Source organism: Choloepus didactylus, chromosome 23, assembly GCF_015220235.1.
Source record: "Choloepus didactylus isolate mChoDid1 chromosome 23, mChoDid1.pri, whole genome shotgun sequence".
Lineage (NCBI taxonomy): Eukaryota > Metazoa > Chordata > Mammalia > Pilosa > Megalonychidae > Choloepus > Choloepus didactylus.
In genome coordinates, this window is record NC_051329.1 from 883,244 (window position 1) to 910,686 (window position 27,443).

Here is a 27,443-nt window from a genome sequence, read left to right on the forward strand (position 1 = left end):
GCGGGGGGTTCCGGCCGAGCTTCTCCTCCCCTCCGCTCTGAACAGGCCCAGTGAGGCCAGACACACAGACAGTGTGCGCGGGGGCTTCTGGGAGACGGCCAAGGATGGAGCTGCGCTCATCAGGCACCTGCACCTCGTTAGCACTGGCCCTCCAGGTCCCACACCCGGGAGGCAGGGACGGGGCCTTCCCTAGGAGGATGGCTCACCACAGCCCGGCCCCCCATGCCGCCCCTGCCCCACTTGCTCCCACTGTGCTCGCCCTCAGGGACCACCCGTGGTGGGGCACTAACTGCGAGGGCTCTGAGCCCAGGACCCCCGGGTGGGTGCTGGGGTGCTGCGTGTTCCCTGCCTAGTGGCCCCATCTGCAGATGGGACGACTGGAGAAATGCACTGCGGCCTCAGAGGACAGGAGGTGGGGCACTGACAGGGGGTCCCAGGGGCCGTGGCCTCACAGGGGTCGCGCCCCCCGCTGCGTGACAAGGACACTGAGGCACGGCCCAGCTTCAGCCCCCTGGGGCTAGGCGGCGCCCGGACCCCAGCCCTGGAAGGCTGATCTCTGCCCCGATGAGCAGGGGGCAGCTCGCCAGCACTTCCCACACCCGCTGTCCCCGAGGCCGAAACCGGAAAACCTGACCAGGACCCCTGCCACGCTCCCCCAGCCTGGCTCCTATGTGCAAGAACCAGGAGGGAGGATTCTGAAAATCCCGTTCTTATTTATTCAGCTAATTCACTTTTTATAAGTGTTTAGAATGTAAAGCAAAACAAAGAACTAATTACCCAATTAATATGCAATTAAGTCACCAGGAACTAACAGCCCGAGCGCTGACTGCCTTCACAGGCTGACAGGAGCCAGAGACCCACTGAGCAGAGACATTCGGCTGGGCCGGCACAGGGTGACGCGCGGCCTCCGGAACCCTCCAGAACCCTCCGACCCACTGGCGCAGAGCCCGCCTGGACACGCTGCAGCTGAGGGGCCTCCCACCTCCAGGGCCAGTGAGCGTGAGCCCCGCCTTTGCCACCCGCCAGGCGGGAGCACGAGGCCCCGACGGAGCCAGCCCGATGGGGGCTGGGCGGCGCCTCCCCCGCGCTCTGGACCTGCCCCGAGGGCACAAGCGACGGGAGCGCCCAGCCCCTGGGGGAGGCACCCGGCCCCTGGGGGAGGCACCCGGCTGGCTGCTCCGGACGCCCCGCACAGGCCGCCCGCCTCGCTCCCCCTCCGCCCCGCACCTCCTGCGCCTCGTCGGGGCCCCCAGTCCCCAAGCGCACACTCCCCAGAACCCCGCAGGCCCAGCCCCTCGACCGCGAGGCCGTTGCTGAGCCACGTAAAGAAACCCCAGGCACCACTAGCTCACAGCAGGGAGCGGCCGTGTCCACACCCTCGCCCGGCTGCTAACCTGCCTCACTCTCCTTCTCGTCCCATCAAAACCCAAGTTTCCAGAGAACAAGGATCTCGCTCCTTTGTCACACCCAGGAGCTGAGGCGCGGCCAGACGCAAGCCCTGAGGGGGGCAGGGGCGGGAGAAGGGGGGCGCCCTGCCCACGAGCCCCAAACCGCTCTCACCCTCCACCCGTGCAGCGGTCCCCAGGCTGCCTCGGCTGTCACCACGACAGGGCGCTCGTTACAGCACGCGGGGCGGGGACGGCAGCCACAGGGAGCACCGTCCAGAGCCTCGTGCAATTCTGGAACGTTCCGCCAGATGCTCATGGAAAAACCTGCTTTGTGTTACCTGAGCCTTGAACCTCCCATTCCAAACAAACAAACCATTTTTAATTTTTTCAGATTGTCATCAGCACAAACATGAAGGAAGCAACGGGTGTTCTGCTGGTGATTCCGGGAGACCAGCCCCTTGGATGGCCGCCCCACGCCTGCCGGCCTCTATGCCGGGACCCACCCACCACTGCTCGGGGGACACCCCGCAGCGCCCCGGGTGCTCAGCTGCGGCCGGTATGCTCAGAGGGCTCCCCCCATCCCGCTCCCCTCTGAAGGGCACGGCGTTCCTGTTCTCTCGTGCCGGGCAGGCAGGTTCCTGGCCGTGACCTTTCTCCTGAGATAAAGGGGCAGAGCGCGCCTGGTCGTAGCCCCTCCTCCGGGGTCATCGGCTGGCCCGCGACCCGTCCTCCTCCCCAACCCCTCCAGGCTCCTCCTGCTGCAGGTCCGTCTCACAGGTGCCTCCAAACCCCCAGGACCCTCCAGCCACGCCGGCTCCGTGCAACCCCACCACAGGCCCCCTCTGCTCTCCGGTCTCCCACAACTGGACACACCGTGTACTTTTTGTTCTATCTGCCCTCTGCATCCCTCCCTCCCTAGGAGGAGCCCCAAAGCAGCAGGCGGCATGCAGTAGGTGCTTAATAAATACCTGGGTGGCTGGCGGCAGCCCCTCCGTTCGCATCAGCCCCCAGCCCCATCAGGAGCTACACCGGACACCCTCGGTGCACAGCCAGGACCAGGCCTCGCAGGCGGCAGCTCAGACTGACCCGGGCCCGCTGGGTGCCCTCCCCGGGCGGCAGCGACTGGGGCCACCGCCTTCTCGTTGGCGCCTCAGCACCGCGCAGCCCAGCCGGGCCAGAATAACTAACGAGCCGCGGCGGAAATGAATAAAAGATGCCCGCAGCCCCGTCCGCGCTGACCTTTCGCAGCGCTGGTGTGTTAATATATTCTCCTGTTGTCAGGCGCAGAGCGCTAACTGCCTCATGAATTATTTATCAACACAGAAAGCCTGAACCAGAAGCAGTGTTAACATTAATTCCTGACACTCGGTGTCACCGCAGCCCGCCTGTTCCGCATAATTGAATCGCAGCTTCCAGCGGGAACCCCAGTGCGGGCCGGGCACGGAGGCGGCCGCTGGGAGGGCCGGGGCTTCTGGCCTGCTGGCCTGGACCCGGTGCCCGCCCTGCCCAGCAGCCCTGCAGCACCCCCACCGTCGGCTCTCGGGCCTCCCCAATCACCACTGCCCGGGGTGTTGGCCCTGGTGACTTCCCTGGGGCCCTGGTCCAGGCCAGGGGAGCTGAGACCTCGTGCTGGGAAGGCAGAGCTGAGAGCGTCAGGCCTGCCCTGGCCGGGCAGCCAGCAGCTGGGTCCTGCAGAGGTGCGAGTTCCCGGCCATGCGGCGGAGAGGCTGGTGAAGCACCACAGGGCCCGTGAGGCTGAGGTGGCCAGAGCGGACCCCCAGGCTCCTTCCCTATGGGGCACAGGGTGCCAGGGGGCAGGAGGGAGGGTGGGACAATGCAGGGGTGGCGCAGGTATCCGGGCGGCCAGGAAAGTTGGTGCCGGGACTTGCAAAGGGCGTGGAACCCAGAGGATGTGGTGACACCGTCCAGACATCGGACACTCACAGGGAGGGCCACAGCTTCCTGAGGCAACAACAGGCCTGGAGCCTGTGCCTCGGTTTTCCACTTGTGCATAATGGGAATAACAACTTCAACGGGACTGCTGCCAGTTTGAAATGAAACAACGGAAGGGAGACAGCTTTGTGAGATCCCTAAAAAAGACCATAAAGCAGACAGCATTACCACAAACAAGTGTTCTTTACATAAAACCTGACATATGATCAGACAACAACACAAGAAGAGTGCACAGCTGAAGTTACACAGACACAAACACAAGTGCAGGACAGAGGCTCCATGTGCAGCTGTGCGTGCAGGTGTGCAAGCAGGTGTGCATGAGGGAGGCTGGGAGCAGGGCGGAGCCTCCATGTGCAGTTGTGTGTGCAGGTGTGCATGGAGGTGTGCATGAGGGAGGCCGGGAGCAGGGCAAAGGGCCCGTGTGCAGGTCTGTGTGCAGTTGTGCATGGCGGAGGCCCTGTGTGCAAGTGTGTGGGCACATGTGCATGAGAGGCTGGGAGCAGGGTGGAGGCCCCGTGTGCAGGTGTGCATGCAGGTGCGTGTGCAGGTGTGCACATGCCCAGGTGGGGCTAATGACTGACAGCCAGGAGCCAGTCTGGGGTGCCCAGGGTGCCTCACCCCTGCCAAGGCTGCGACAGTATCTCCTCCCGACTGTGACCGGTGGGGGAGCTCGCGAGGACCCCACCCTGGTGCTCACGCAGGCCCTGCTCCGTGGAGAGCAAATGTGGGGCTGAGAAGGGAGAGCTGTGGCCTCCCCAACGGCAGGGCCCCTGCACCCACCCCCCAACACACACCCTCAGCCACACCAAGCACACGGGCTGCACAGGCCACCCAGCCCCACGCAGCCAAGACAAAGGTCTGGGGGTGCAGGGCTCCCTGGAGCTTGGGAAGGGTCTCTGGCCAGAAAGTTCTGAAGGCCCCACCGCCTCGGAGAGCCTGGATGGGACCTGGACATTGGGGGAGAGAGGAAGGTCGCCAGACCCTGGCAGGGCCTCAGGACCCCCTTCCCCCATTGGCCTGGCCTCTGGTTCAGCACAGCGAGGAGCCCAGGACCCCAGAATACATCCCCACCCAGACTCCTCACGACTGTCCAGGCCTGTGGTCGTCCAAAGCCCCCTGGAGACAGGCCTGTGCTGGCCCTGCTCACTGTCCCCTCTGCCGGCCCCAACCTTGCAGCCCCTGCACACGGCACACAACCCCTGCAGGCCTTGGCGCCCTCTGCCTGCAGTACTTGCCCTTCTTGCATTCTCACGTCCCTCCCTCACCTCCGCCAGCTTCTGCTGCTCCGGTGCCACTCCAAGGGGACAGCCGCCGCCCCAGCCCAGCCCGTCTGCACAGCCCCTGCGGCCCTCTCCCCGCCCAGCTTTCCCCTCTGGCCTCCGTTTCCCCATCACTGTCTCACGCAGCACATGTCACACACATAGCTTCCCTGACCCCCTTCAGGAGGAAGCTGCTGCCAGGCACAGGGCCAGGGAGACGGGCAGAGGCACGGAGGGCTCAGCCAGCCCACGGGGAAGGACTCCAGGGATTCACCAACCGGACCAGGCACCCAGCTGCACCCAAGGGGCAGCGCAAAGGCTTGGGAACGAGTAATGACGGGCAACAAAAGGACAGGTGGGTGGATGGATGGACAAACAGCCAGATGGGTAGGTGGATGGGCAGACAGATGGGTAGGTACTCGAATAGACAGACAGACAGCTGGGTGGATGGACAGATGGGGGTAGGTGAGTGGAAGGGTACATAAATGAATGGACAGATGGGTGATGAATGGATGGACTGGCAGGCGGGAGGATGGTCAGACAGATGGGTGGGTGCGTAGGTGCACAGATGGACAGGTAGGTGTGTGGGCAGGTGGGTGTCCAGCATCCGGCCTGAGACTCTCCTGCACTGGGAGGTCAGGAGGAGAAGTGCCTGCGACGCACAGAGGGCTGATCTTTTCTGGCCTTTGTACAAACCACGGCACTTGCGGTGGCCTGAGGAGCAGACAATGGCAGTCGTAAACCCGCCTTGGAAAGACACAGCCGGTGCCACGGCACAAGCACAGCAGCTGAGCGGAGCTGCGAGGTCTTCGGGGTGCATGCAGTGCCCCCCGGGTAAGATGGCGCTGCTGGGGGAGGGGGGTCGGAGTGGGGTGCACACCCGCAGGGCTCCTCCCAGGAGCCCCCTGACAGCCAGAGCCCACCCAGGCCCTGGCAAGAGCAGGACCCTGCGAAGCCGGTGCCCAGGGAGCCTGGGCCACCACCTCCTTCCCCTCCAGCATCCGGGGGACTCCCAGCCCACTCCCAGCCCCCCACCCCCACCCCCGTGTGGCTGTCCCCACCCTCCTGACCTCACTCAGCCCACAGCTCCAGGCTCCCCGCACTCCGGGGGCCTCAGAATCGACTCAGCAGGACTCTGGATGGGGCCCGGGGGACTAGGGTCCCCAAGACCCTTTTGGAACCTCTGCAAAGACTACACTGTTTTGACTATTTTCACTCAGCTGGTTCTCGCCATTGTGCTGAAGGCTAACCCAAGTGTGCTGTGTGCTCCAGACTTCAGGAACGCCTCCATCTTAACTCCCACAATGGTGAACCCCAAGAGCACTCATTGCGCCTGGAGGCCCCCCGACTGCACCCCATGGTCACTGCTGAGACCCTTCTTGGGGCTACTGCCCGCCTTGCTTTCCCTGCAGCTAGGACCACACTCCCACAGCACCCAGCCCACACATGGCTGCCTGGGAGCTTCTAGAACGAGCAGGTGCCCTTCGGGACTGCTGGAAGGCCTCCCTTGCGCTCACGGCCTGGCTCTGCACCAGGGCTGGGGAGGCTGGGTCAGAGGGAGCCAGGGGCCGGCTGCAGCAGCTGTCCTCTCCAGGAGGGCCACCCCAGTCCCACCCCGTCTGCTCCTCCCGAGGATGAGGGGTCTCCAGCCCCCCTGCATCTGGGTGGCATATGTGACAAGAATCCGGGGTAAGGGCAGCCGTGCCTCCTGACTCGCGCCCCGAGGCCCGCCCCGTCAGCATCGAGCACTGGACGAGTGCACCTCTGGCAAGCCCAGCTGTCGGGGGGCTCCCAGTAGGGACCCCTGACCACAGGAGGCAGACCAGCCGCTCCTCGTGCCCTGCGATGGGCCACAGCTGTGCAGGGTCACCTGGCCTTGGGGCCGCTCGTTACGCAGCCACACTGACAGGTGTGCCCGCACCCGTCCTCCCCAGCAGGCAGGCCCCAGCCTTTTCAAAACCCCTTGGGCTGGATTGGAGCTGTCGTACCCCATTAAAGACCCTGTTCTTTAATCCATTCTGGGGGGGCAGACCTACTGTGGGTGGGATCTTTTCATTAGGTTGTTTCCTTGGAAATGTGGCCTCGCCCATTCACGGTGGATCTTGATTAGTTTACTGGAGTCCTTAGGAGAGCTTGGGGACAGACACAGACCCAGACGCCTGGAGAGGCTGAGCTAAGAGATGACGCCCAGAGCCACCAGTGGGACCCAGCTGGAAAGGAAGGGGCTCCACAGCGATGAGGGGCCCCAACAATCTGAAACGGGGGCTGGGGTGTGATTCGGGGGGCAGGGAGGATGGCATGGAGCGGGCCTGCCCGTCGCTGGGCAGCCTGGGCCCTGGGGAGACCCTTGCCCTCAGGGCGGTCTCACCCAGCAATGCCTCCCACATGGGGAGCAGGGATGCTGACGAGGCACCCACAAGTGAGAACCAGCACCTTGTGAGCCGAATCCAAACTCTCCAGCTGCCAGCTCCATCCTCAGTGTCGTCACACCTGCCGGACACAGGGCTCCTTCCAGAACATTCCACCTGCCTGACGGAGGGGGGAGCACCAGGTGGCCAGGGCGTACCAGGGGGAGTCACAGAGTCCCATTTCTCTTTAATAAAGGGACCCCCCCACAGCCCCTGCTTCTGTGGGAAATGGATCGTCACGTCCTTGGCACCAAGCAACCAAAGGAAGAAAATCACTTTCAAACTAACTTGATGGGGCTAACGAACACGGGAAGGTTTGCCGGGGAGGCCGCGCCAAGCCCTCCGCGTGAAAGCGCCTGCGATGAGCGATGGCTGGGCACTTGTTGGGAGTAAAATGTAGTGAAATTAAGCCACGTTTAACGCAGTCAGGTGACCAGCGCCCCGGGTCGCCCGGCGCAGCGAGGGCTGCTGGGGAGAGCTGTGGGGGCCACTGCGCACAGCACCTCCCTGCTGTGCCCGAGGCCCCGGCACACGGGGATGGTGTGGTTAGGCACCCCCATGAGCACTGGAAATACTCCAGTATAATCACGGAAACAGCAGAAGTTGTGGAACTGTGACCCACGACACTCTCTAAAATTTGCTAACTACCCAATAAATCATACTTTAAAAGTTATCACTGTTACGTATGCATGTTAAAGTTCACACACAAAAAAAACATTAAAAAAAACACAAAGGAGCAGGCCTACAGCAGCCAGAAGTACACATGGACACACTCGCAGGTACACGTAAACATGAAGACGTGGGCGCACGCAGGCACACGCAGACGCAGACACACACGCGGATATACAAGTGGACACAGAAAGACACACAAACACAGAATCAGCCCAGAGAGAAACTAAACACAGGGCAAAAGATGCAGCCACCTGGGCACATGGAGCCGCGCCTCCGACAGGGAGAGCCACGCAGGGCGACCAGGCCGACACGCGGGGCCCACCCACTCACGCCCCCGCAGCCCCTGCGTGCCGAGGAGGCCCAGCAGCGTGTGCACACCATGACAGAGGGCCCCACGGCCATTAGCATCATCTGGAGAGGTGTCGCAGCCGGCCGAACCCTAGCCCTGAGGGTTCCAGCCCCCCACACCTCCAACAACCTCAGCCCCCACACGCCCCAGTCTCCACATCCCCCAGCCTCCCTGCAGCCTCAGGACCCCCATGCCCTGCAGCCCCCCCACCCCAGCACCCGCACATGCCCCAGCCTCCCCACCCCCTGCCAGCAGGCCGCTAGCCACACAGCCCTGGGCGTCGGATCCGGGGAAGCAGGCAGCCCCTGCAGCCCCTCCAGCCCAGCCTCACACCAGGGACTTCTGGGGAGCTCTGAGGAGGCGGCTGCTTCCCCACACACCAACTGGACCAAGACAGACCGCCGGGGTGAAGGGGGCACCTGCAGGCTCGAACCACCAGGAGCCAGAGCCGGGCGCCCACCCTGCAGTGCCCAGTCACACGATCCGGGGCTGGGGATGCTCCCGCCCGCGCCAGGGCCCGCCCAGCCTCCCCACCGCCCGGACGGGGGCTGTGCCCTGCCGCGGCCATCTGTCACTGCCTGGGCGACAGCTGTGGGGATCTGAGCCACCAGCAGCTGGCTGGCAACTGTATTTATTTCACAAAACTTTTAAAGCAGTTACATCAGGGAGACGACCGTGGGGCACGGGGACGTGGGAGCAGGAGGCTGCCCGGCAGAGCCAACTCTCGGCAGGAACCACCGTGGCCTCACCAGACAACCAGAGGAGCCCCCTCCTGTGGTGCGAGAGCCGCCCCAACCAGCCCCGCTGGTGAACAGAAAGGACCCGGCCGACACAACAGGACGGTCACAGCCACACATCCAGAAACGCCCCAAAGCCCGGGCGTGGACAGGGGCCCCGGGGCTGCTACACCGTGGGGCAGCTCCTGTGCTCCACCCCAGCCGCTGGCGAGGGCACCCTGACCCACGTCTGACAGCAGCTCTGGGGACGGCCGCGCCACACCCCAAGGCCTGGACTACTTCATTCTTGGCCCTGACTGGGCACCAGGCCCAGCAGCAGCCCTCAGCAGCGCCCCTGAAAGTGCTGTCCCAACAGGCAGGACAACGAGGCTCCGTGGCCAGGACATCTGCCCTAAGGACAGCCCTGCCAGGACCCCAAAGGCATCACAGCCCCCCTCACCTGCCCTGTTTGTCTGGAGACCAAACATACAGAGAAGATGGGCTGGCTGGGGGGGCCAGAGGCGGGGTCCACTGGCTGTGCAGGGGTACCACCTGCCCTCTGCTTTCCAGCTGCCAGAGGAGCTGCAGCCCTGGGGCAGGGAGGTCACCGCCAGGCCTGGGCCTGGCTGGGTAACTAATGAGTTAACTGCAGGCCCAGGAGAGCCCAGGGCATTCAGAGCATAAATCTGGGACCTGGGATGAGGCAGGTAGAGACCAAGCCCCCTCCTGAGCTAAAGCAGCAGTAAATTTGCAGCCTTTACGGAGCTCTGAGTTTTACGGTGCCATTCACGTCCCTTTTGATGCTTAAAGGGCTGAAGGGAAGGGCCAACGGGGGCTGATCCGGAGTTGTAAGGAGATGCAGGGCAGGGGCAGGGGTGCAGCCTGGGCTGCCACGAGTGCCTCTGGGAGAAGCAGGCGCCAGCAAGCAGCTGCAGAGCCTTTCCCTGAGCACAGAGCCTGTGGCGGCAGGAGGCATGGCCGCCCAGCGAGCCCGCAGCCAGCTGGCAGAGGCTCCAGGGAGCCCGGGAGCCCACAGGCAGGGGAGCCAGTTGGGAACACGAGGAGAGGCTTAGCAGGAAGCAGGTTCAAGAGGGAGCTGTGGAAAGAGACAGGCATGGGGGACACACGAGGTCCTCATGCTCCTGCACACACAGATGCAGAGACTCGAAGCCCAAGTGCACGTGCACCTGCACAGAGGCCCCGGGCGTCCACTCCGTGCTCTCAGGGACACGCAAGAACCCACGGGGCCGAGCTCCACCAGCCACAGACGCATGGACCCCACGTGCCATCCCAGGGCCACAGCACCAGGAGGTGGCTGCCCTGCCCGCAGGGTTCCTTCACACCTGCCCACCCAGTCCCAGCATGGTGAGGACCCCAGAGCCACCTGCTCCCCACAGCCCCGGCCCATGCTTTGCAGGCCCCCAACGTGCTCCCTGTGCTCCCTGGGGGAGGCCACGGCACCTGCTGTGAGACAGGCTCCCTCCCAGAGGCCACCTGCTGCGGCCCCAGTGAAACGTCAGCAAGTACCCCTCCCCACCACGGTACTGGTGGAGCCAGGATCTGGGAGGGTCGGGGCCCTCTCCAAGGGTCCCGGGATGGCAGATGAGGGAGGGGCTGGGATACTCACAGAGTAGCCTCCTCCAGAGACCGCGTACGCTGAGCTCTGCGGGAGGAAGCACAGGAGGGTCAGGGAGGGGTGGCCACAGCACCCGCCACAGCCACAGCCCAGGCCTGACGGGCAGAGTCCCACCCTGGGGGTCCTATGCCTGGCCCAGGGCAGCCTTCGGGAGAGGAATGCGGAGTCCGAGGGCCTCAGGGACCCTGCCCAGCCTGACACAAGCCCGGGGCTGCCCACCCACCGGGGCGGGATGCTCTGCCCTCGGCCTCCACCACCCTGAGGCAGGTTCTCGCAGCAGCCCTGGGCTGGGAGACAGGGTGCGACCCGCATACGGGCTGCCAGAGCCCTGGTGTTTCCCTCGGGCTGAGGCCCTGCCAGAGCACTTCCTCGGGGAGCAGGGCAGCTCCGGGACCAGCAGGCCGTCACCTTCACCTGCCCAGCAGCCTCCCGGGCATAGGAAAGGCCGGCCCCCTGCTTGCCCCGGCCTCCCCAGGGGCACAGCATCCAGCCGCAGAACCCAGAAGACGCCCTGCTGGTCAGGGAGGGCCTCCAGGAAGAAGCTGGAGAGGCACCTTGGAAATGGACAACCAACGGGGTGGCCCCAGACAGCACTGGATGCACTCGCCCTGGCTCGAATGAGAAGAAGCCAGTGGCGAGGCCAGCGAGGCCAGCGGTCTCACCCCACTGCACAGGAAAACTCTCACGAACACCGGGCCCACGTCCCTCCTGGACTCGGCTGCACCCGGGCCCCTGAGTGGCAGGCTGCGGCAGCCCTCCCGGGAAACTGGGTGTGCAGACGCGACGCAGGACAGAGGCAGGACTGAGGTCTGCCAGATGGACAGACGGACAGACAGGGCCTGGTGCCTGAGTGAGTGAGGGAGGGGACCTGAGAGTGGGGGCCCTGCCCGGCCACCAGTGTGGGGGTTCGAACGGAGACATGCGAATGTCCCACACGAGGTGCAGGAAGTGCTGGCGGGGTGAGGCCTGGGGACCGGGGGCCCTGGAGGGCTGCATTCAGGTGCTTCAACCCCACTCACAGGGGCAGCACGGCGGGGAAGTAGGGCTCCGTGGCCGGGAGCTGGGGCCCACAGGGCCTCCCGTGACACCCGCCCCTCGCCTGTCCCCCTGCAGCCCCTGCCGGCGGGTCACCTCCTGGGGCACTGGCCCACCCCGGGGGAGCCAGAAACAGGGCCCCAGCAGACCCGCCCGCTCAGGCCCGGCGGCCTAATTGCCCGGGAGCTCTGGGCCTCATGCACTGCCGCGCCGCCCAGGAGCCGCTGGGTCCAGCAGGGCGGCAATTAGAGGGGCCAAAACGAGGGCAGCCCCGCGGCCCTGGGCAGTCACCGGCCTGATTTCCATCTTGCGCAGCAGGACAGGAGCAGGCAACGCGCTCTCGCGGCCTCCCTCCCAGCCCCCAGGCCTGCGCTCCCGCCACCGAGGCCTCCATTTAAACGATAACAAGGCAGCTAGTTTGATTCCGCCCTGCAGAAATCATCAGGGTTCCACTGCCGCTTCTGGAGCTCAGGGTCAAGGGAAAGAGAATGGCCCCTTCCCAGGGCTGGGGCACCCAGGCCAGGGGCCCCCTGGGACTGCAGCCCTGGGGAGGGGTACAGGCTGCCTGCAGCCCTGACGGGCCCCTCTTGGCCTCCACTCCAGGACTCAGGGGCACCTGTCCTCCAAAGCCCTCCTCCAGTCGCCCCGTGTCCTGGAACCTCCGTTCTGGGCTGATGGGGGCTCAAACCTACCAGCAGCCAAATCCCAAGTGTAGGTCCCCACAGGTTTTGGGAGGGGGCTGGTGAGCCAGCCTCAGGGTCCTGCCCCCTCTACAGCCCCTGAATGGCTCCAGGGCGACCCCCATAACTGTGCTGTCTGGTCTAGAACCCCCCAAGCCATTCCGGGGGCCTCCTCCAGGTCACACCAGATGCCTGTGCTCTGCCCCCGGGACTTGGAGCTCAGGGCCCCTGACTCTGACCCCACAGGCTTCTCCCACTGGGGCCAGCACACCCCCGGAGGCCCCCAGCCTGCAGCCTGAAGAGGCCCCACCCTCAACAGCCCGACACATGCCTCTGGCGGGCCCACCCCTGCCCCTGCCCACAGCCTGCCCGTGGGAGCCAGTCGCAAACAGCTGCTTCGGCTCCTTGCACACAGACACTCTGCAGGGCTGGTGTTTAGACCTGCCTCCACCAGCCTCCGAATGCTGGCCTTCATCAAGATGCCCTCCATGTGGGGAAGGTCCTCGTGAGGAGAAAACCGCGTCCCGATGAAGGTACGATGCCAGCTGCTGCCATGGAACGGGCCAGACCCCGGCAGGAAGGGGCTCGGCGTAGGGACCCCAGAGCGGCCGGTACTCACATCACTGAGCTGGTCCCGGGAGCTGCTGTGCCGAGAGCTGGCAGCTTCGTGGACGCTGTCATCGTCACTGTTCTGGTCACCCCCTTTGGGCACAGCAAGCTTCACCTGGGGAAGAAGAGATGCGCTCAGACTCCAGAACCGACTCGTCGGCACCAGGGACCCCTCTCGGCCACAGCCACGGGCAGCAGGGCAGGGGCGTGGGGAGTGGGCCACCAGGCCCTTCCTGGGCTCCTCCCCGACCCAACAGCCCAGGGATTTCCTTCAAGGTGTGTGAGGACCCCACCCCAACCTAGCACCCCGCCCAGCCGGCCATTCACAGGCCAGAACGCTCCTTCCTCCTGGCAAGAGAGATGCCAAAAGATGGGACGGATGGGGTGGGAGCACAGCTGTCAGGCAGGAACACACAGCCTCCAGCACTGACCCCCGGCCCCGGACGGCCCCCACCCGGCCAGCACAAGGTAGGGGGCGGCTCCCCAACCTTGCCACACCCTTGGTTTTGCCATCTGCAAAATGGACCTGATCCTCCCCCTCCTCCCGCTCTCCACTCTCCTCCTCCCCCTCCTGCTCACCATCCTCCCCCCTCCCCCAATCTCCTCCCCCCTTCTGTCCACCCCCTGCCTGCCCTCCAGCACCCCCTCCCATTGCTGACAGGCACCACAGGCACCAGGCACCATCCTCAGTGCCCCACACACACAGACACATCTAAACCTCGTGACGTCCCTGAGCAGATCCCCTTTTGTGCCCATTTTACAGAAGAACACATGAAGGCCCAGAGAGGTGGATGAGCCCTCAAGGCACCGGTCACGTGTGACAAGACTGGTTGGGACCCAGAGCCCTACGTGTGTTTTTCAACTTTCCACTTTACTCAGAAGCAACTTGGAACTTAACACGAGGCTGAGGGTAAGTCAGGTTTGCCACAGCCTTTCCCCCAGTGCTTCTGAGAACAGGGCTCTCATCTTACAGAACACAGCCCAGCCCCCCGGCTCAGCTCCTGACCTGCCACAGCCTTCTCCCAGGCCCCGACCCCTCAGCACCCTGTCATCCGAACGGCTCCACAGCTGGCTGTCCTACGACAGGGACATTCCGGAGAACACATGACCCCACCTGCTCCCGACCCTGGGCTTGCCCGAGGTTTCCTCCTCGGCGCGATCACGCCCAGGGGCCGAGGGGCCAGCTCAGGGCCCCACTGGAGATGAGGCCGTTCTCATGCCCGTGTCCCAGGTTGGTTCTCTCCTGGGGTCCCCGGGATGTCTCCTGGTGCCGAGGAGCAGGGTGTGGGGCACTTCAGGAGCTGGCAGAAGCCCCTGAACCCCTGGACCTCGTGCGCAGAGCCCGGTACCCCAAGCCGCTCTGCGGGCCTCACTCCAACAGTGCACTCGGGGAACTCCCTGGCCAGAGGGCCAGTGGGGGCAAACAGCCGCCTTCGAGCATGTGACCCTGGATGCCCCGGGAGTCTCCCCAGGGCCCCGCTGTGCCCCTGCTTGCTGTCTTGCGGGACAAGAAGGGGGAAGAACATCGAGGGTCCTCAAGGCGGCCCTGGGACCAGGTGCACCCGCGGCACCCAGGAGACAGACTCCCCCACACCCAACTTGCCCCTGGGCATCCGAGGCACCGTCAGGTTTGAAAAGCGCGGCTCTCCCAAGGGATCTCTTGTGGAGCTTGAGAAACGCCCCCCAAAACCCCTCTCCAAGCTGGGTGGGCTTCCCGGGGCCCCGGGGTGTGGCTGGGACAGAAGCTTCTGCTGTGGGGGCAACATAGGCACCCCAGGCTCTCCCATGGCCTGGGAGGCTGCAGGACAGGGCAAGGGCCTCGAGTGGGTGCCCCCCACACCACCAAGCATGGGCGCCTCTGCTAGGGGTCCCAAACCCTCAGAGCAGGGCAGGCCTGGCAGTGGGTGGGGGTGGGGCGGGCGGTCACAGAGAGCCTGGGAGGGAGCTGGGGGCAGCGCCTCGGGCTCAGGGAAGTTGGGAACAAAATGGCACACAGGGCCCTTCCAGAGGGAAGCCGTGCACCCCTGCTCAGAGGACCCCGCCCTGCCCAAGGCGGCAGCCCCCCCTCACCCAACACGGCCAGCAGAGCCTGGGAGAAGGGAGGCAAGGTGGTGTCCTCCCACCTGGCCACCCAGCCACAGAGGAGCCGGGGCCCACGGGGGAAGGGGAGCGGAAGGAAAGATCCCCTTCCACCCAGAGCAGGCAGCCAGCCGCAGTCCAAACCCACACCCCGAATAGCAGGATGAGGACTCTGCTCCCCGACTGGTACCACCCTTGGGCGAGCAGGCTGGGAGTCCGCCAGGGTGCTCCTTAAGAACCAGAGAACAACGACCACCTCGAGGATGCCTGCAAATCTAACAGTGGGCTCTCGGGGGCTGAGGGAGGAGGGAGGGGAGGACACAGTGGGGGGAGGATGGAGAAGGGGAACAGGAGGAGGGGGAGAGAGGAGATGCAGGGGATCCCAGAGAGCCTGGCGGACAGCGCCCTGACACGTGGGACCAGCAGCGGGAGGTGCTCTGGCCCGCACCCCGCCCTGCCACCCCCTTGGCCAGGCCCCTCCCTCGGCCCCACCCCGCCCTGCCCTGCACTCATCCCCACCCCCTCGGCCCCACCCCGCCCTGCCACCCGCTTGGCCAGGCCCCTCCCTCGGCCCCACCCCGCCCTGCCCTACACTCATCCCCACCCCCCGGCCCCACCCCGCCCTGCCACCCCCTTGGCCAAGCCCCTCCCTCGGCCCCACCCCGCCCTGCCCTGCACTCATCCCCACCCCCTCGGCCCCACCCCACCCTGCTACCCGCTCGCCACACCCCTCGGCCCCGCCCCTCCCCCCAGCCCCACCCCACCCTGCCACTCACTCGGCCCCGCCCCCCGGCCCCACCCCGCCCTGCCACTCACTCGGCCCCGCCCCCGGCCCCACCCCTGCCCTGCTACCTGTTCGCCACACACACCCTCGGCCCCGCCCCTCCCTCGGTCACACCCCGCCCCTCCCGTCCCCGCACCCGAGCGCAGGTCCCCTCCCGGGCGCCGCAGGGCCTAGATGCTGCCCCTGGAGACACCCTCCGAGCGCAGGTGAGCACAGCGCTGGCCACCAACGCCCAGCCCTCTGCACCCTCTTCCAACAGGGCCGCCGGCGCCCCTCCCCGGACAGGCTCTGGGACCACGGAGGCCACCCCCAGGGCCAGCCCACGCCCTGCAGAGCCCCCAAGTGCCCGCAGATCCTGCCAGGGCCCGTCGGGGCTACTGTGCCCACCCACCCACTGAATAGCCTGCCTGGTGTTCAGATCCCACTTTGCAGAGGATACTGAGGCCCATAAAGGGTAAATGGGTGTCCTTGGGCTGCCCAGCACCTGCATGGGGGCCCCTGTCCCCAGCAACGGCCCCTCTGGGGCTGGGCGAGGAGCCGGGTGCTGCACAACCTGGGCTGGACCCACTGGGGCTGGGGTGGGGAGGTGGGGACAGGACCCCCACTCCAGAACCTCAAGGCTACGAGGCTGTGGGAGAAGTGCAGACCAAGCCTCAGTGCCCTCCAAGGTGGGGACAGGAGCTGGGGATCCAGGGTGACAGACCCCAGACCAGGCCCAGGGCACAAGAACGGCCAGTGCAGGGCTTTCAGGGTCCCCAGGAGGAAGTCCTGGGCACTCGCCAGCAGGTACCAGCTAGTAAAGTCAGAGCCCGTGTCTCACCCCTCTGCAAACCTGCCAGGACCGAAGCCCCCAAAAAACACAACAGTAACAGGTGGACACTGGCCTGGGGGGCAGGGACGCACCAATGGCCACTCGCACTGTCCACCTGCACCAAGTCCCTCAAGGGCCCGGCCTCGGAGGTGGGCTCAGGATGCAGCAGGGGGCTGGGGGGAGCAGAGGTGTGGGCAAGCTTCGTCCTGAGGGCAGAGGGACCCCACCACCTGCAGACGGGCTGGGGTGTCGGCCAGGGTCAAGGGGCAGCAAGGGACCGGCGCTCCTCGTTGACCTCCCTGCTCCAGGTTCCATCACCTGCCACGCTGACCAGGGCAAGGAGCTCACCTGAAGGCCCGGGGTGTCCCCACAGCCAGGGCCGCGGCAGGAGGGGTGAGCGCGACCGCCAGGCAGGTCAACGCCTCGGACAGACAGGGGACTCCTCGGAACGTCTTTCACCCGGGTCAGCTTTGGCACAACACTGGGGTCTGCCAAGGAACTCGTCCATTCCGTGGGGGCCGTTGTGACCAACTGGATGGAGGTAGTGCCGTGTCACTCTCTGGGTGCCAGCAGCCCCTGCGGTGACTTTCCTTTCAGCCCCAACACTGGTCATCTCGTTCTCTCTTCACTCCTTCACCCTCAGGTCTGTGGATGTTTTCAAAGAAACAACTCCTGCTTTTGTTTGTTTTCTGTATTGTTTGCTTTCTATTCCATTAATTTCTATTTGTATCCTTATGTTTCCTTCCTTCTTTTGGCTTTTTTTCTATCTAGCTCCTTGAGCCACAGATTTTAGACCTTTCTTCTTTTCTAATACAAACATTTAGAGCCACAGATTTCCCCCTAAGCACTGCTTTAACCACAGCCCCCCAGTTTTGGTGCTGTGCTTCATTATCACGGAACTGTTTTCTAATTTCCCCATGAAATCCGGTTCAGAAAGATACGGGAGATGCAGCCAAGGCCCCGCCTGGGTGTGGCTGGGGACAGTGTGAGGGTGAGAGGCGGCTCCCGTCCATCTGGAAGGGGGGAAACAAGCCGAAGCTGATGTTCTGCTTTACTCATTCCGAGGGCCCGTGTCACAGGGGCTGTGAGAAAGCCACGAGGGCAGGTGAGCTGGAGAAGTGCAGGACGGCGAGGACGAGATGCGGACCTGCAGGGAACGTCCGTGTGCCCACAGCCTGGGCCGCGGTGGTGCGTGGCGGGAGTGTGGGAACCAGCCCGAGCGGCGGGAGACGCGCTGCAGCCGTGTGTACGCGGGCTTCCCAGGCAGGGTGGACACGCAGAGGGCCCCAGTGACGCCTACACTGGTTTTATGTCGACGACGTGTTGAAGTATTTTGGACACATCGAGTTACACGAAACGTACCACTGAGATGACTTTTACCTGCTATGTTAATGTTTTACTGTGACTACTAGGACCCTGTGCTCACGTTACATTCCCTGTGACCTCATCTTAGAAACGCCCCCCCCCGCCCGCCCGCCTGCAAGGACAGACGCCCCAGGGAGCTTGTGGGCACTTCCCGGCTGTGACCTCCGGTCCACCCCCTCCGCTGCCCCGGCTCCGGTCCAAGTCCCTCTGGTCAGTGGAACAGCCCCCAGCCGCGCACGGAAACCAGGGCCCCGCGGACTCCCCACGGCTGAGTCGCCAGACAGGTCCAGCCTGTCCGTGCCGCTGGTGGAGGCTGCTGGAGGCGAGGGGCAGACCCACCAGCCTCTGCAGGGCCAAGGCCCCCATGATGGGCCCTCCCCTCAGACCTCTGACCTCTGACCTCTGTCCCAGCGCCGGCTCCAGCCTTACCCCCCTCCCCTGGCTCCGCACCTGCTGCCCTGGGGCCTGCACACCCTCCCCAGCCAGGCCCCTCTGCTGAGAGCCCCCTCTGCCGGCGCCAGGACAGGCACTCTCCGTGCGGGCCCTGCCGGACCCTCGGCCCCCAGAGCGCCAGGCCCGAGGGAGGCCGCGGGGGGGCCCAGGCCGGCCTCACCCACCACAAGCGCAGCATTTCCCACACAAGGATCGAGGCATTTCAGGGGCGGCTGCTGGAATTTAACCATGGCATGAACTTGCCAGAAAAGGCAAACACGTGTGTACACACGTGTATGTGCGGAGACATAGGGTGGGGAGTCGTCTCGGGCCAGCTCTGGGGGGATACCCTAGCACTTGGGGGACAGCCAAGGCTGTGGATGGGCCTGCCCCCCACTGCCCCTCCACCCCACCCCTTCGTGCCCCCTCCCACAGGTGTGGGTCTCAAGACACCCCCTAGTATAGGCGCTGCCGCCTCCCCGCCCAGCCCTCGCAGGGCTGACACAAGCAGAGCAGGAACGAGGCCAGCCGCCGCTGTTCCCCGATGGCCCAGCAGGCCAGGCACTGCACCAGGGGCTCTCACAGACACAGCGTAGAGCCAGAAGTGGGCCTGAGGGTGGCAGAGGCGGCCTGCCTGCAGCCAGGACCCTCTGCACGGGGTGGTCTAGCCTGAGCAGGACAGGGTGGCTGCCAGGCAGTGCTCAGCCAGGCAGTGGACAGCAGCCCCTGCTGACACCCCACTCCAGCCTTTATGTGGGCTGCCCCAGACTGTCCCCTACCTGCTGAGGACCCTCCAGGGCAGGCCCACCCCACCCAGAAGCAACAAGCAAGGGGCAAGGCAGCCCCACCCCCCACCCCTCAGTCTCGGGGCCCAGACCACCAGTGAGGGCCACCTGCACAGGGTTTCCAGAAATTAGAATGAGCCACCAATGCTGGAAGGAATCACCAAATCCACCACCACACCCAGATTTGCAGCTGCTCTTTCCAAAGATCCAGGGATATTGCCCTATCCCCATAGCTGGCACTCGGGGGGGGCTCATGGTCCAACGCAGCACCTGCAGCTGGCAGGTGAAGCTGGTGAAGCCGAGGCCGCTGTGCACGGCTGCCAGCCCCCACCCCGGGCTCAAACGGAGCCGGCCCGTTTCCTGGGCAGCCTCCCACGAGTTGGTGCTGGGGCTGGGAGCGGGTGCTCAACAGGCAAACCAAAGCTCTCCCTGGGGCAGGCGGGGTGGCCCGACACAGGTGTGTCTCATGGGGGTCCTTCCAGGGTCCCAAGTTAGCCAGGAAGAAGTGGGGATGCCCAGTCCTACCCCAGCCACCCCCCACCAAGTGGCGCTTGAATGCTGCACATGCCCCCAGTCCCAGCGATCTGCCGTCTCTGGCAGCGAGACCACCTCATCCCAGCCCAGGGAGGCCCTGTGGCTCCCTTACGCCCGTGTGGGCGGCCGGGTGGACACACACATGTGCACTCACAGACGCAGGCCCACACCACACGCACTCAGCAGCCCTGCTCCTTCCTCGCCCCAGGGCAGGCCACAGCAGTCTGAGGGGGCTCGGAAAGCCCCGACTCCTGCCCCGGGCCCTGGGGACCCAGTGGTGGGGGATGAAGCAGCCCAGACCCCTCGGCCCTCTCCCCACCCTGCTGCTGCCACGTGAGGGCGGGAGGCCTGCAGCCAGGGCTCGGTCCCTGGGCCGCCCAGGTGGCAGCCTTCATGGACGGGAGGGGAAGGCCCCCATCATGCCGCACCGCTGAGACTGAAGGGCAGCGGGCAGGGAATTCAGAGACCTGGGCTCACCAGCTCTGGGGGGAACCCAGCGCCCTCGCCCACCCCCAGCTCACAGGAGGGGACGCAGGCCCGAACGCCACCAGTGGGCCAAGCAGGGATGGCAAGAACAGACTCTTCCCAGCTTTGCAACGTTCCTCCATAAGAATTTAATGAATCAAGAGAGAAGTTCAGGTGCAATAAAAAACCATTTGTTGGAATAAATCAGTACACGTAAGACATATGCTCATCTGTTTAAATTACAAATGCTTCTGCAATTATAAAAAATAACGGCACAATATTTTTTATTTTCTTTAATCAGAAAAATAAATCCTGTATTTCCAGGAGGGCGATGCTGGGAGAGCACCAGACACCTGTGGGCAAACCCCCCGCCCCCACGCAGTCTCAGGACCGCCCTGGCTGGCTGGGTGGGCTCCTGGGTCTGCATGCCACTGGCAAAGTCTGTGGAGGGGCCAGGGGTCCTCGGGAGCAAATCCCAGGAGGCAAGGGGCAGCCCGGGGACCAGGAGACGGTCGTGTCTAAAGAGCAGCCAGCCCAGAGGCAGGGCCGCAGGCTCTCCTTGCAAGCCAGGTCCACACCCAAGGCTGTCACCCCGTGAGAGGAGGCACTGCCGGCCCGAGACCACCCTGCAGGAAGCTGCAGGGGATACCTCTGGGAGGGGAAGAGGTGGCCCTGGAGCCCCCAGCAGACACCCCTCAGGAACACGACCCCGGGGACTGGGCACAAGTCCTCGAGGAACTGCCCTCTGGGGTGGGTGTGAGCAAGAGCCCCTCACGCAGCCACGTGGCACTCACCAGGGCAAGGGAGGCGCCAGGTGGTGGGGGAGGAAAACAGGTCCCGGCCGACAAGCGGGGGTGGCATGGAAGCCTGGGCCCAATTCTCAGCAGTCGGCCCCAGCTGCACTGCCCCAGGCACAGGGTGTGGGGTGCCCACTGGTGGGGCAGGGCCAAAGGCCAAAGGCCTGCGCTCAGCACACCCCAGACCAGACGCCTCCAGGCTGCACACCAGGCACACTCTGCAGCCGCGTGGGCGAGCTCAGAGCCAGAGACCAGCACAGTGTTGGCAGCCTAGAGGCACAGACGAGGCAGAGACCCCCATGAGCCGAGTCCTCGCAGGGCCGTCCCCTTTCCCTGGGGCGCACGCACAAGCTGCACACACTCAGCAGCGGGCACCACACTACCACAGGCCGCACCCTCCTGGGCCGTGCCCTCTCCCAGACTGGGCAGCCTCGGTCCAGTCCTGCAAAGCTTCCATGCCTCGTGGGCGAGGGCCTGCCAGCGCTCGGCCCGCACCTGGAGACAGTCTGGAAAACGCAGCCAAGCAGGCGCCGATGGGCAGGCATCAGGCCCCAGGGCTCACGGATGGGGCCTGGCGGTCCACACCTGGGGTGGAGGGTCGAGTCCGCCGCGGCCTCAGGGGCCGGCAGGGGTGGCCCAAGGCTAGGAGGGAGACCCGGGGTGGACGGGCCTGGACCAAATCCAGCAGTGACCGCCGTGGCTGGTACGGGTACCCCAGGAGCGGCCGGCGGCGCGGCGGGCCAGGATGCCCGAGGAGCGAGGGCCGGTCTGGGATTGGAAGTAACGGCTGGGGTTTGCAGAGCTGACCCGGGCCCAGGAGTGACCGCAGGGGCCGGCAGGGCTGGCCCGGCCCCAGGAGTGGCCGTTTCCGCTGGCACGGCTGCTCTGGGCCCAGGAGTGGCTGCTTGGGGGGGCGGGGCTGCCGCAGGCCCAGGAGTGGCCGCTTGGGCTGCTGTGGGGCTTTGACTATCTGCTGGGGCTGCCCGACCCCCAACAGGGAGCGCCGGGGACGGCTGGGCTGGCCCAGGAGAGCTCTCCGGGGCTGGCAGCGTGGACACGGGGCAAGAAGTGCCCGCTGGGGGCAGCAGCACTGACCGGCAAGCGAGGTGGGGGGCTGGTGGCGTGGACACAGGGCGAGGAGTGAACGTGGGGGCTGGCAATGCGGACACTGGACCAAGAGTGACTGCAGGGGCCGGCAGCGCTGTCCTGAGGGTGCCCGACGGGGCTGGCAGCGGAGACACGGCGTCTCCAAGGACTGCACAGGCCAGCAGCGGTGCCACAAGGCCAGCAGGGAGCGCAGGGGCCGGCAGAGTGGACAGGGGGCCAGCAGGGAGCGCAGCGGCCGGCAGAGTGGACAGGGGGCCAGCAGGGAGCGCAGCGGCCGGCAGCGGTGCCACGGCGCCAGGACTGAGTGCAGGTGCCGGCAGTGGTGACACGGGGCCAGGACGGAGCGCAGGCGCCGCCAGCGCTGCCGGGGGCCCGGGAGTGCCCAATGTGGCCGGCAAGGCTGGGCCAGGATTGACCGCTGGGGCCGGCAGAGCTGACCTGGGGCCGGAAGTAGCTGCTGGGGCTGGCAGGGCTGACCTGGGCCCAGAAGTGACCGCCGGGGCTGTCTCAGGCCCAGAAGTGACCGCTGGGGCCAGCTGCGCTGACCCAGGAGTGACCGCTGGGGCTGGCAGGGCTGCCCGGGGTCCGGGGGTGCCCGACGGGGCTGGCAGCGCTGACACGGGGCTGGGAGTGACCCTTGGGGCTGGCTGGGCTGGAGCTGCTGCTGGCGCTGGGCCGGGCTGTCCTGGTCCCAGGGGTTGGCTGGGAGCGGCCCCCCTTCTGGGGAGCACACCTGCATGGAAGAAAGAGCACGTGTCCACCCAGGCAGGTGTGCCACGCCCCACCCCCACCCAGCCCCTCCCTGAGACATGCTGCCCCCACGCCCAGCAGAGCTGCCGGTGCGGTCCCGAGACACTGAGCAGATACCCTCCCCAAAAAGGAGGCGCAAACCCAGGATCCAGGAGAGGAAAGCGGCTGCAGGTGTGAACCACCCTCCAGGGCGGAGACCCCACACTCCACCGCGGCACAAGCCTCCCATCCCCGCTTCCGGCTGCCCTGGGCCCCCCACTCCAGCTCCCATGGAGCAGTCCCGCCAGGCCTGGAAGCCGAGCCCCTGCTTCGGGGCCACTCCTCGGACCTGGGCACTGAGCACAGCCACGCGAATCCCCGAGGCCAGCAGGCCGCGCCCCCAGGCCCAGACACAGCAGCACCTCGGGGAGGGGGCACGGGTGTGCTCTGTAGGACACACTGGACACCCCGAACTCGGCGGAGCCTCACGACGCAACGGGCGACGGGGCCAGCCTAGCACCTGTGTGGTCTCTGCGCCGTGCCACGTGCACCACTTGCTGCCACCCACCCTGGCCCTGCACGCGGCTCCAGGCCTGCTAGGCTCTGTCCGCTCCCGGCAACCCCAGCCCCAGCCCAGCGAGGGCAGCTGCCCCAGGCCCGAGCTGCGCGTGCCCCACACCCCAGGCCAACAACGATGGAGGGCATTGCCGGGCAGGCGGGTGGTGTCCAGGCGCTAGCGCTGAGGGCTGGGGTGGGCAGGGGCCCAGGGCTCACCTGCTTGGAGGGCTGCAGCGGGGCCTTCTTCTCCGCCCGGTCACAGGCGGGCTCCACATCCTGCTCAGGGCCCCCCGCCTGCGGGGGCCGCCCGTTCTCACTTGGCTCCACGGAGGGGCCGTTTTCCGGCCCCCGGGGCTTCTTGGCCAGGCGCCGTTCCCATTTCTCCTTCCGCTCGTGTGGCTTCAGGGCCATGTCCTTCTGCAGGGGTGAGAGAGGAAGAGCCGGTCAGCACGGCCGCTCGGGCTCTGCCGGGGGCCCGAGGAGGCTTCTGGGGAGCACACGTCCCAGGGGGCGAGCCCAGACGTCGGAGGCTGGATCCCCCCACCCCGCGGAACACTGTCCCCCCGTCCTGCCAGGCACCCTGGACAGCAGGCAGGCCCCCACCTGGCCTCCCCCCATGGCCTCCACCTGGTGATACAGGAAGGACTGAAGCCCAAATCCCCTGGCCTGGGCAGGGAGCAACAGCAGCCCCCAGACGGCCCCAATGAGCTCCCGGGGCACCCCCACCCCTACCCTCCCTCCTACCCTAGTGGCTTCCCCCCATAACACAGCCCTTGCCCGCAAGCACCCCCACTCGGGGGCACCTCCTGAGTCCCCTCCACAGGCTACGAGGCCGACAGCACAGCCTCTGGGCCCCTGAAGGGGTGGCGGGGGGGACACCCCAGTCCGTACTACGAGGGGTCCCCATGAGCAGGCTGCACTTCCACCGACAGACTCGCACCACTCACAGAGGAGGGGACAGGAACAGCTCCGCGGCAGCCTGGCCACCCGGGTGGGATTTTCCTGCAGGGGAGGCAGCTGCCCCCGCAGGAGAGGAGAGCAGGCTGGCAGGGCAGCAGGCGCATCGCAGGACGCCTGTGAGCGGACAGCCCCCCCAGGGCCAACATGGCAGCCCCTGGGCCGGCCAGGGGGACAGAGGGAGGCCAGCAGCTGACTGGGCCCCCACCAGGGCCTACAGGGAATCGGGACAACACCCCCAGCCCTAGTGTCCTGACCCCGAGCCCCGAGGACACGTATGCAGAGCCCGGGCACTGATGGTGCAGACGCCGCGAGAGGGAGCTGCTGGTCAGCCAGGGTGACACGTGGACAGCACGGGGCAGGGCTGCAGTGGGGGCGGCCGGGGAGGGCCTCTAGGACGGCACGTAGTACAGGCACACGGGGTGCAGCACAGGGCAAAGCTCCAAGACGGGCTTCCCCGGGCACGGCCTGAGGGGGTCTCTCCAGGGAGGACGCTGCTGATGGGCGGCGAGAGCAGCTCCCCCTTCCCCGTGCACAGGCAGCCCCGACGCTTGGCACCCCGTCTGCCCCCCCCAGCCCCAACACACCCCAGGCTCCCTGCCGACAGCCTGCCCCCTCCCAGGTGGCACTCAGCTGTGGGGAGCCAAGGCGAGGCCTCTGCCGGCAGAGCCCACCCAGGGAGGACAGCCGCAGGCCTCAAGACGCCCCAAGACCACTGCCAGAGGCAGCCAAGGGAACACCCCAGGCTGCCTCCTGCTCACAGGGTCCCCGGCAGCCCGTGGCCACCCCCCACCACCCCCGGGGTCCCAGCTGGCTGCACAGAGAGGGGGAGGCCAGAGGAGGCCACAGAACCCTCTGGGGGCACAGTGGGCTCCCACACTCGCTCTCCATCACTCCCGAAGCTGGGCACAGCAAGGTTCCCGAGTGCCTCTGGGTGCCCCGACCCCCCACAGTCCCCCCACAGGTGCAGTCAGTGCAGACAACAAATGTCACCTGCCCCAGGCTTTCTGGAGCTGCTTCCTGTGAATGACACAAGGCCCCGAGGCCGTTTCCACAGCCACCTCCCCCTCTGCTCTCACCCAGAAGGTGGCCTGAGCCCTCGACAGCCCCAGCACGGGACCCACTGAGTGTTGCAGCTGTGGGGCGTGTGCGACCCGACCCCACAACAGAGAAGCAAAGCCTCACGCGCCCTCAGGTCTGCCAGGAGTGCCCCCCACAATCCGCGCCGACTAACCAAGTCCCCTGTAACCTGTCCCAGTGTTCCTGAGCCAGAGGCTGCTGAGTGCGGGGGCAGGAAGGCCGCTCGGTTGAAGGCAATGCAGTGCTGGGGGGCGGCTCCCCTGTGCCCATCCAGGAAGCAGCAAGGCCTCCGGACCTGTCAGACACTCCACCCGCTCCTCACACCCGGGCTGGGCGGGTCCTCCACAGCCACTGGGCACAAGCTGGTGAGAAACCCTGGATCCAGCTTCCCCGTAGACTCACACAGGTACCCTTAGCGTCCCCAAACGTTACCTCCAGGCAGCACCCACAAAACTCCTAATCGCACCCCGCTAGGCCAACCATGCAGCTACGATGCCAACCCACCTCCCCGGCATCAGGGCAACTACCAGCTCCTGCTGCACCTGGGCCACTTTCGGGCCGGGCTTCAAAATCCCACAGGCCCTAGAGACCACGCCAGCTAGGCCTTGCCGGCAGTGGGCTCACCAGAGAGAGCCCCAGGCCTGGGTGTCCTCAAAGCGTGGGACGGGAGCCCACTCCCCACTGGGGCTGGGAGGCCATGGACAGACGTGGCACCACATCCCCAAAGCGAGTCCAACAGCAGCCATCCTGGGCTGAACACTACTCCATGGTTCCAGAAGCTCGAGCGAAAGCATGGCCGCACCGAGGCTCACCAGTGCCAACAACCCTGAATGCGTTTTTGCCCGGACACCCCTCAGCTCTGTGCACCAAAGCACCCAGCACCTCTGCCCAGGGCCTCTGCATGGCTCGTTCCCACTGACTTCATTTGATCCCCTTGTTTAAAACCACAGTCCCGGGCCCCCTCCCGCCCTCGGGGTTCCTGAGATCCGGGGGCTTTCCGTGCTAAGACAGGGCCTGTACTGGGCGTGGGGCAAGAAGCACCCTCCACCCAGAAGCAAACTTTGGCCAGGGCCCCGCCCCCCACAGAGGAGGGCTCGGAGAGAGGAGGGTCCCTGTGCCTGGCCAAATCCCGGCTTGAGCGCCCACAGCGGACCCCGCTGACCCCACATGCTCTCCCCGGCCCTGCGCCTGCAAGCATGCTGGCACCTTCCCCCAGCAACCGTGCGAGCTGCCCCAGAGGTCCCCATGGCAGCCCCCACAGCCCAGCTGCCCCCCAGCCTGTCGGGGTCTCTGCACACATGGCCAGCCCCCAGCTCACCTTCTCCCCACAGAGCCCTGCGCCCCTCATGCACCCCCACGCCATTCTGCCTCCGGGGCTGCCTCCCATCTCCAGTGCAGTTACTTGTCCGCCCAGCCCGAGAGCAGGGACCATCCATGCCGGATTCGGCCAGCGCCTGGCCAGGGGCAAAGCCGCCATCTGCAGGGGCGCCGGAGAAGGTCCCCGGGACCCTCAGGTTGGGCAGCCGCAGACCAGCTCAGAGACTGCAGGCATCCCTGGTGCCGGCTCGAGGATTCAAATCCCCCAGCGCCCGGCTGCAGGGCTGGACCAAGGGGAGGCCATCGGCTGGCCCCCAGCCCCTTGGCTTGTCACGGCCCAGATGGGAGAGCTCGCCACCTCCCCGGGGTCATGAGCCGCTCGTTGCCTCCCTCACTCGATCCCTCACACACTCGGGGGCATCACTGAGCACCTGAAGACAGTCCAGATGCTGTCCAGACAGCAGAGACCCCCGGACACAAAGGAGATACGGCTCCCACACTTGTGGTGTTGGCACCAGGTCTGGGTCAGCGTACGGGCCTCGGGGGGTGGTCCCTCAGGGCAGAGGTCGGAGGGGCCACACCGAGCTGCTGGCACCCGAGGGGACATGCCGTTGGTACGGGTGTGAGGCCCGTGTCCAGGGAGGCAGGCGGTGGGAGCTGGGCCTCCTGCTGCTGGCATCCCCTTGCCCGCGCTGGCCCAGGGTGAGCCCCTCCGGCCCATGTACCACCACCCCACGTGCCTACCAGGACCTGGAGGGCAGGCCGGTGGCTCGGCAGAGAGGCTCCAGGCCAGATTCTGCTGTGTGCCTCGGAGCCCAGGTGCATTTTCTTCCCTAAAGCTCCGATTAGGCACCAGATGCCCTTTCCACGCCTCCCTGGGAAACACTCGGACTTGGCTGTCATTTCACTCACTGAACTCTGACCTCACCCCACGGGGC

The 27,443-nt window shown here is 65.9% G+C and overlaps 2 protein-coding genes across 16 annotated transcripts in view; both read right to left on the bottom strand.

The window, feature by feature from the left end:
- Positions 1 to 27,443, bottom strand: part of FBRSL1 (fibrosin like 1) — an 80,228-nt gene that overhangs the window by 41,410 nt on the left and 11,375 nt on the right. For 12 of the 14 annotated variants that reach the window (XM_037817294.1, XM_037817293.1, XM_037817305.1 and 9 more), the window contains exons 2-4: positions 23,368 to 23,568; positions 12,716 to 12,820; positions 10,373 to 10,408 (exon numbers count right to left, since the gene is read on the bottom strand). In XM_037817294.1, coding sequence (XP_037673222.1) covers positions 10,373 to 10,408; positions 12,716 to 12,820; positions 23,368 to 23,568 — 342 coding nt within the window. Of the gene's footprint in view, positions 1 to 10,372; positions 10,409 to 12,715; positions 12,821 to 19,830; positions 22,598 to 23,367; positions 23,569 to 27,443 lie in introns of those variants that run through there. The other 2 variants (XM_037817301.1, XM_037817304.1) reach the window with 2 other exon arrangements.
- On the bottom strand, positions 2,328 to 7,563 carry LOC119519581 (translation initiation factor IF-2-like). Of its 2 annotated transcripts, none has more exons than XM_037817307.1 (2): positions 7,034 to 7,563; positions 2,328 to 3,478 (listed from the first exon to the last, which is right to left on the bottom strand). In XM_037817307.1, the coding sequence occupies exons 1-2, from the start codon at positions 7,071 to 7,073 to the stop codon at positions 2,760 to 2,762; spliced, it is 759 nt and encodes a 252-aa protein (XP_037673235.1). In that variant the 5' UTR covers positions 7,074 to 7,563; the 3' UTR covers positions 2,328 to 2,759. The 2 variants fall into 2 exon arrangements, with proteins under 2 accessions (XP_037673235.1, XP_037673236.1); XM_037817308.1 differs by lacking the exon at positions 7,034 to 7,563 and adding an exon at positions 3,960 to 4,469.

What these genes read in the sequence shown, in the direction of transcription:
- LOC119519581 (XM_037817307.1), bottom strand. Translation starts at nt 7,073, where the DNA reads ATGGAGCTGGCAGCTGGAGAGTTTGGATTCGGCTCACAAG. An exon ending in GTTTGGATTCGGCTCACAAG is followed by an intron (nt 3,479 to 7,033) that starts GTGCTGGTTCTC and finishes GGTCTTTTTTAG; the next exon opens with GGATCTCACAAAGCTGTCTC.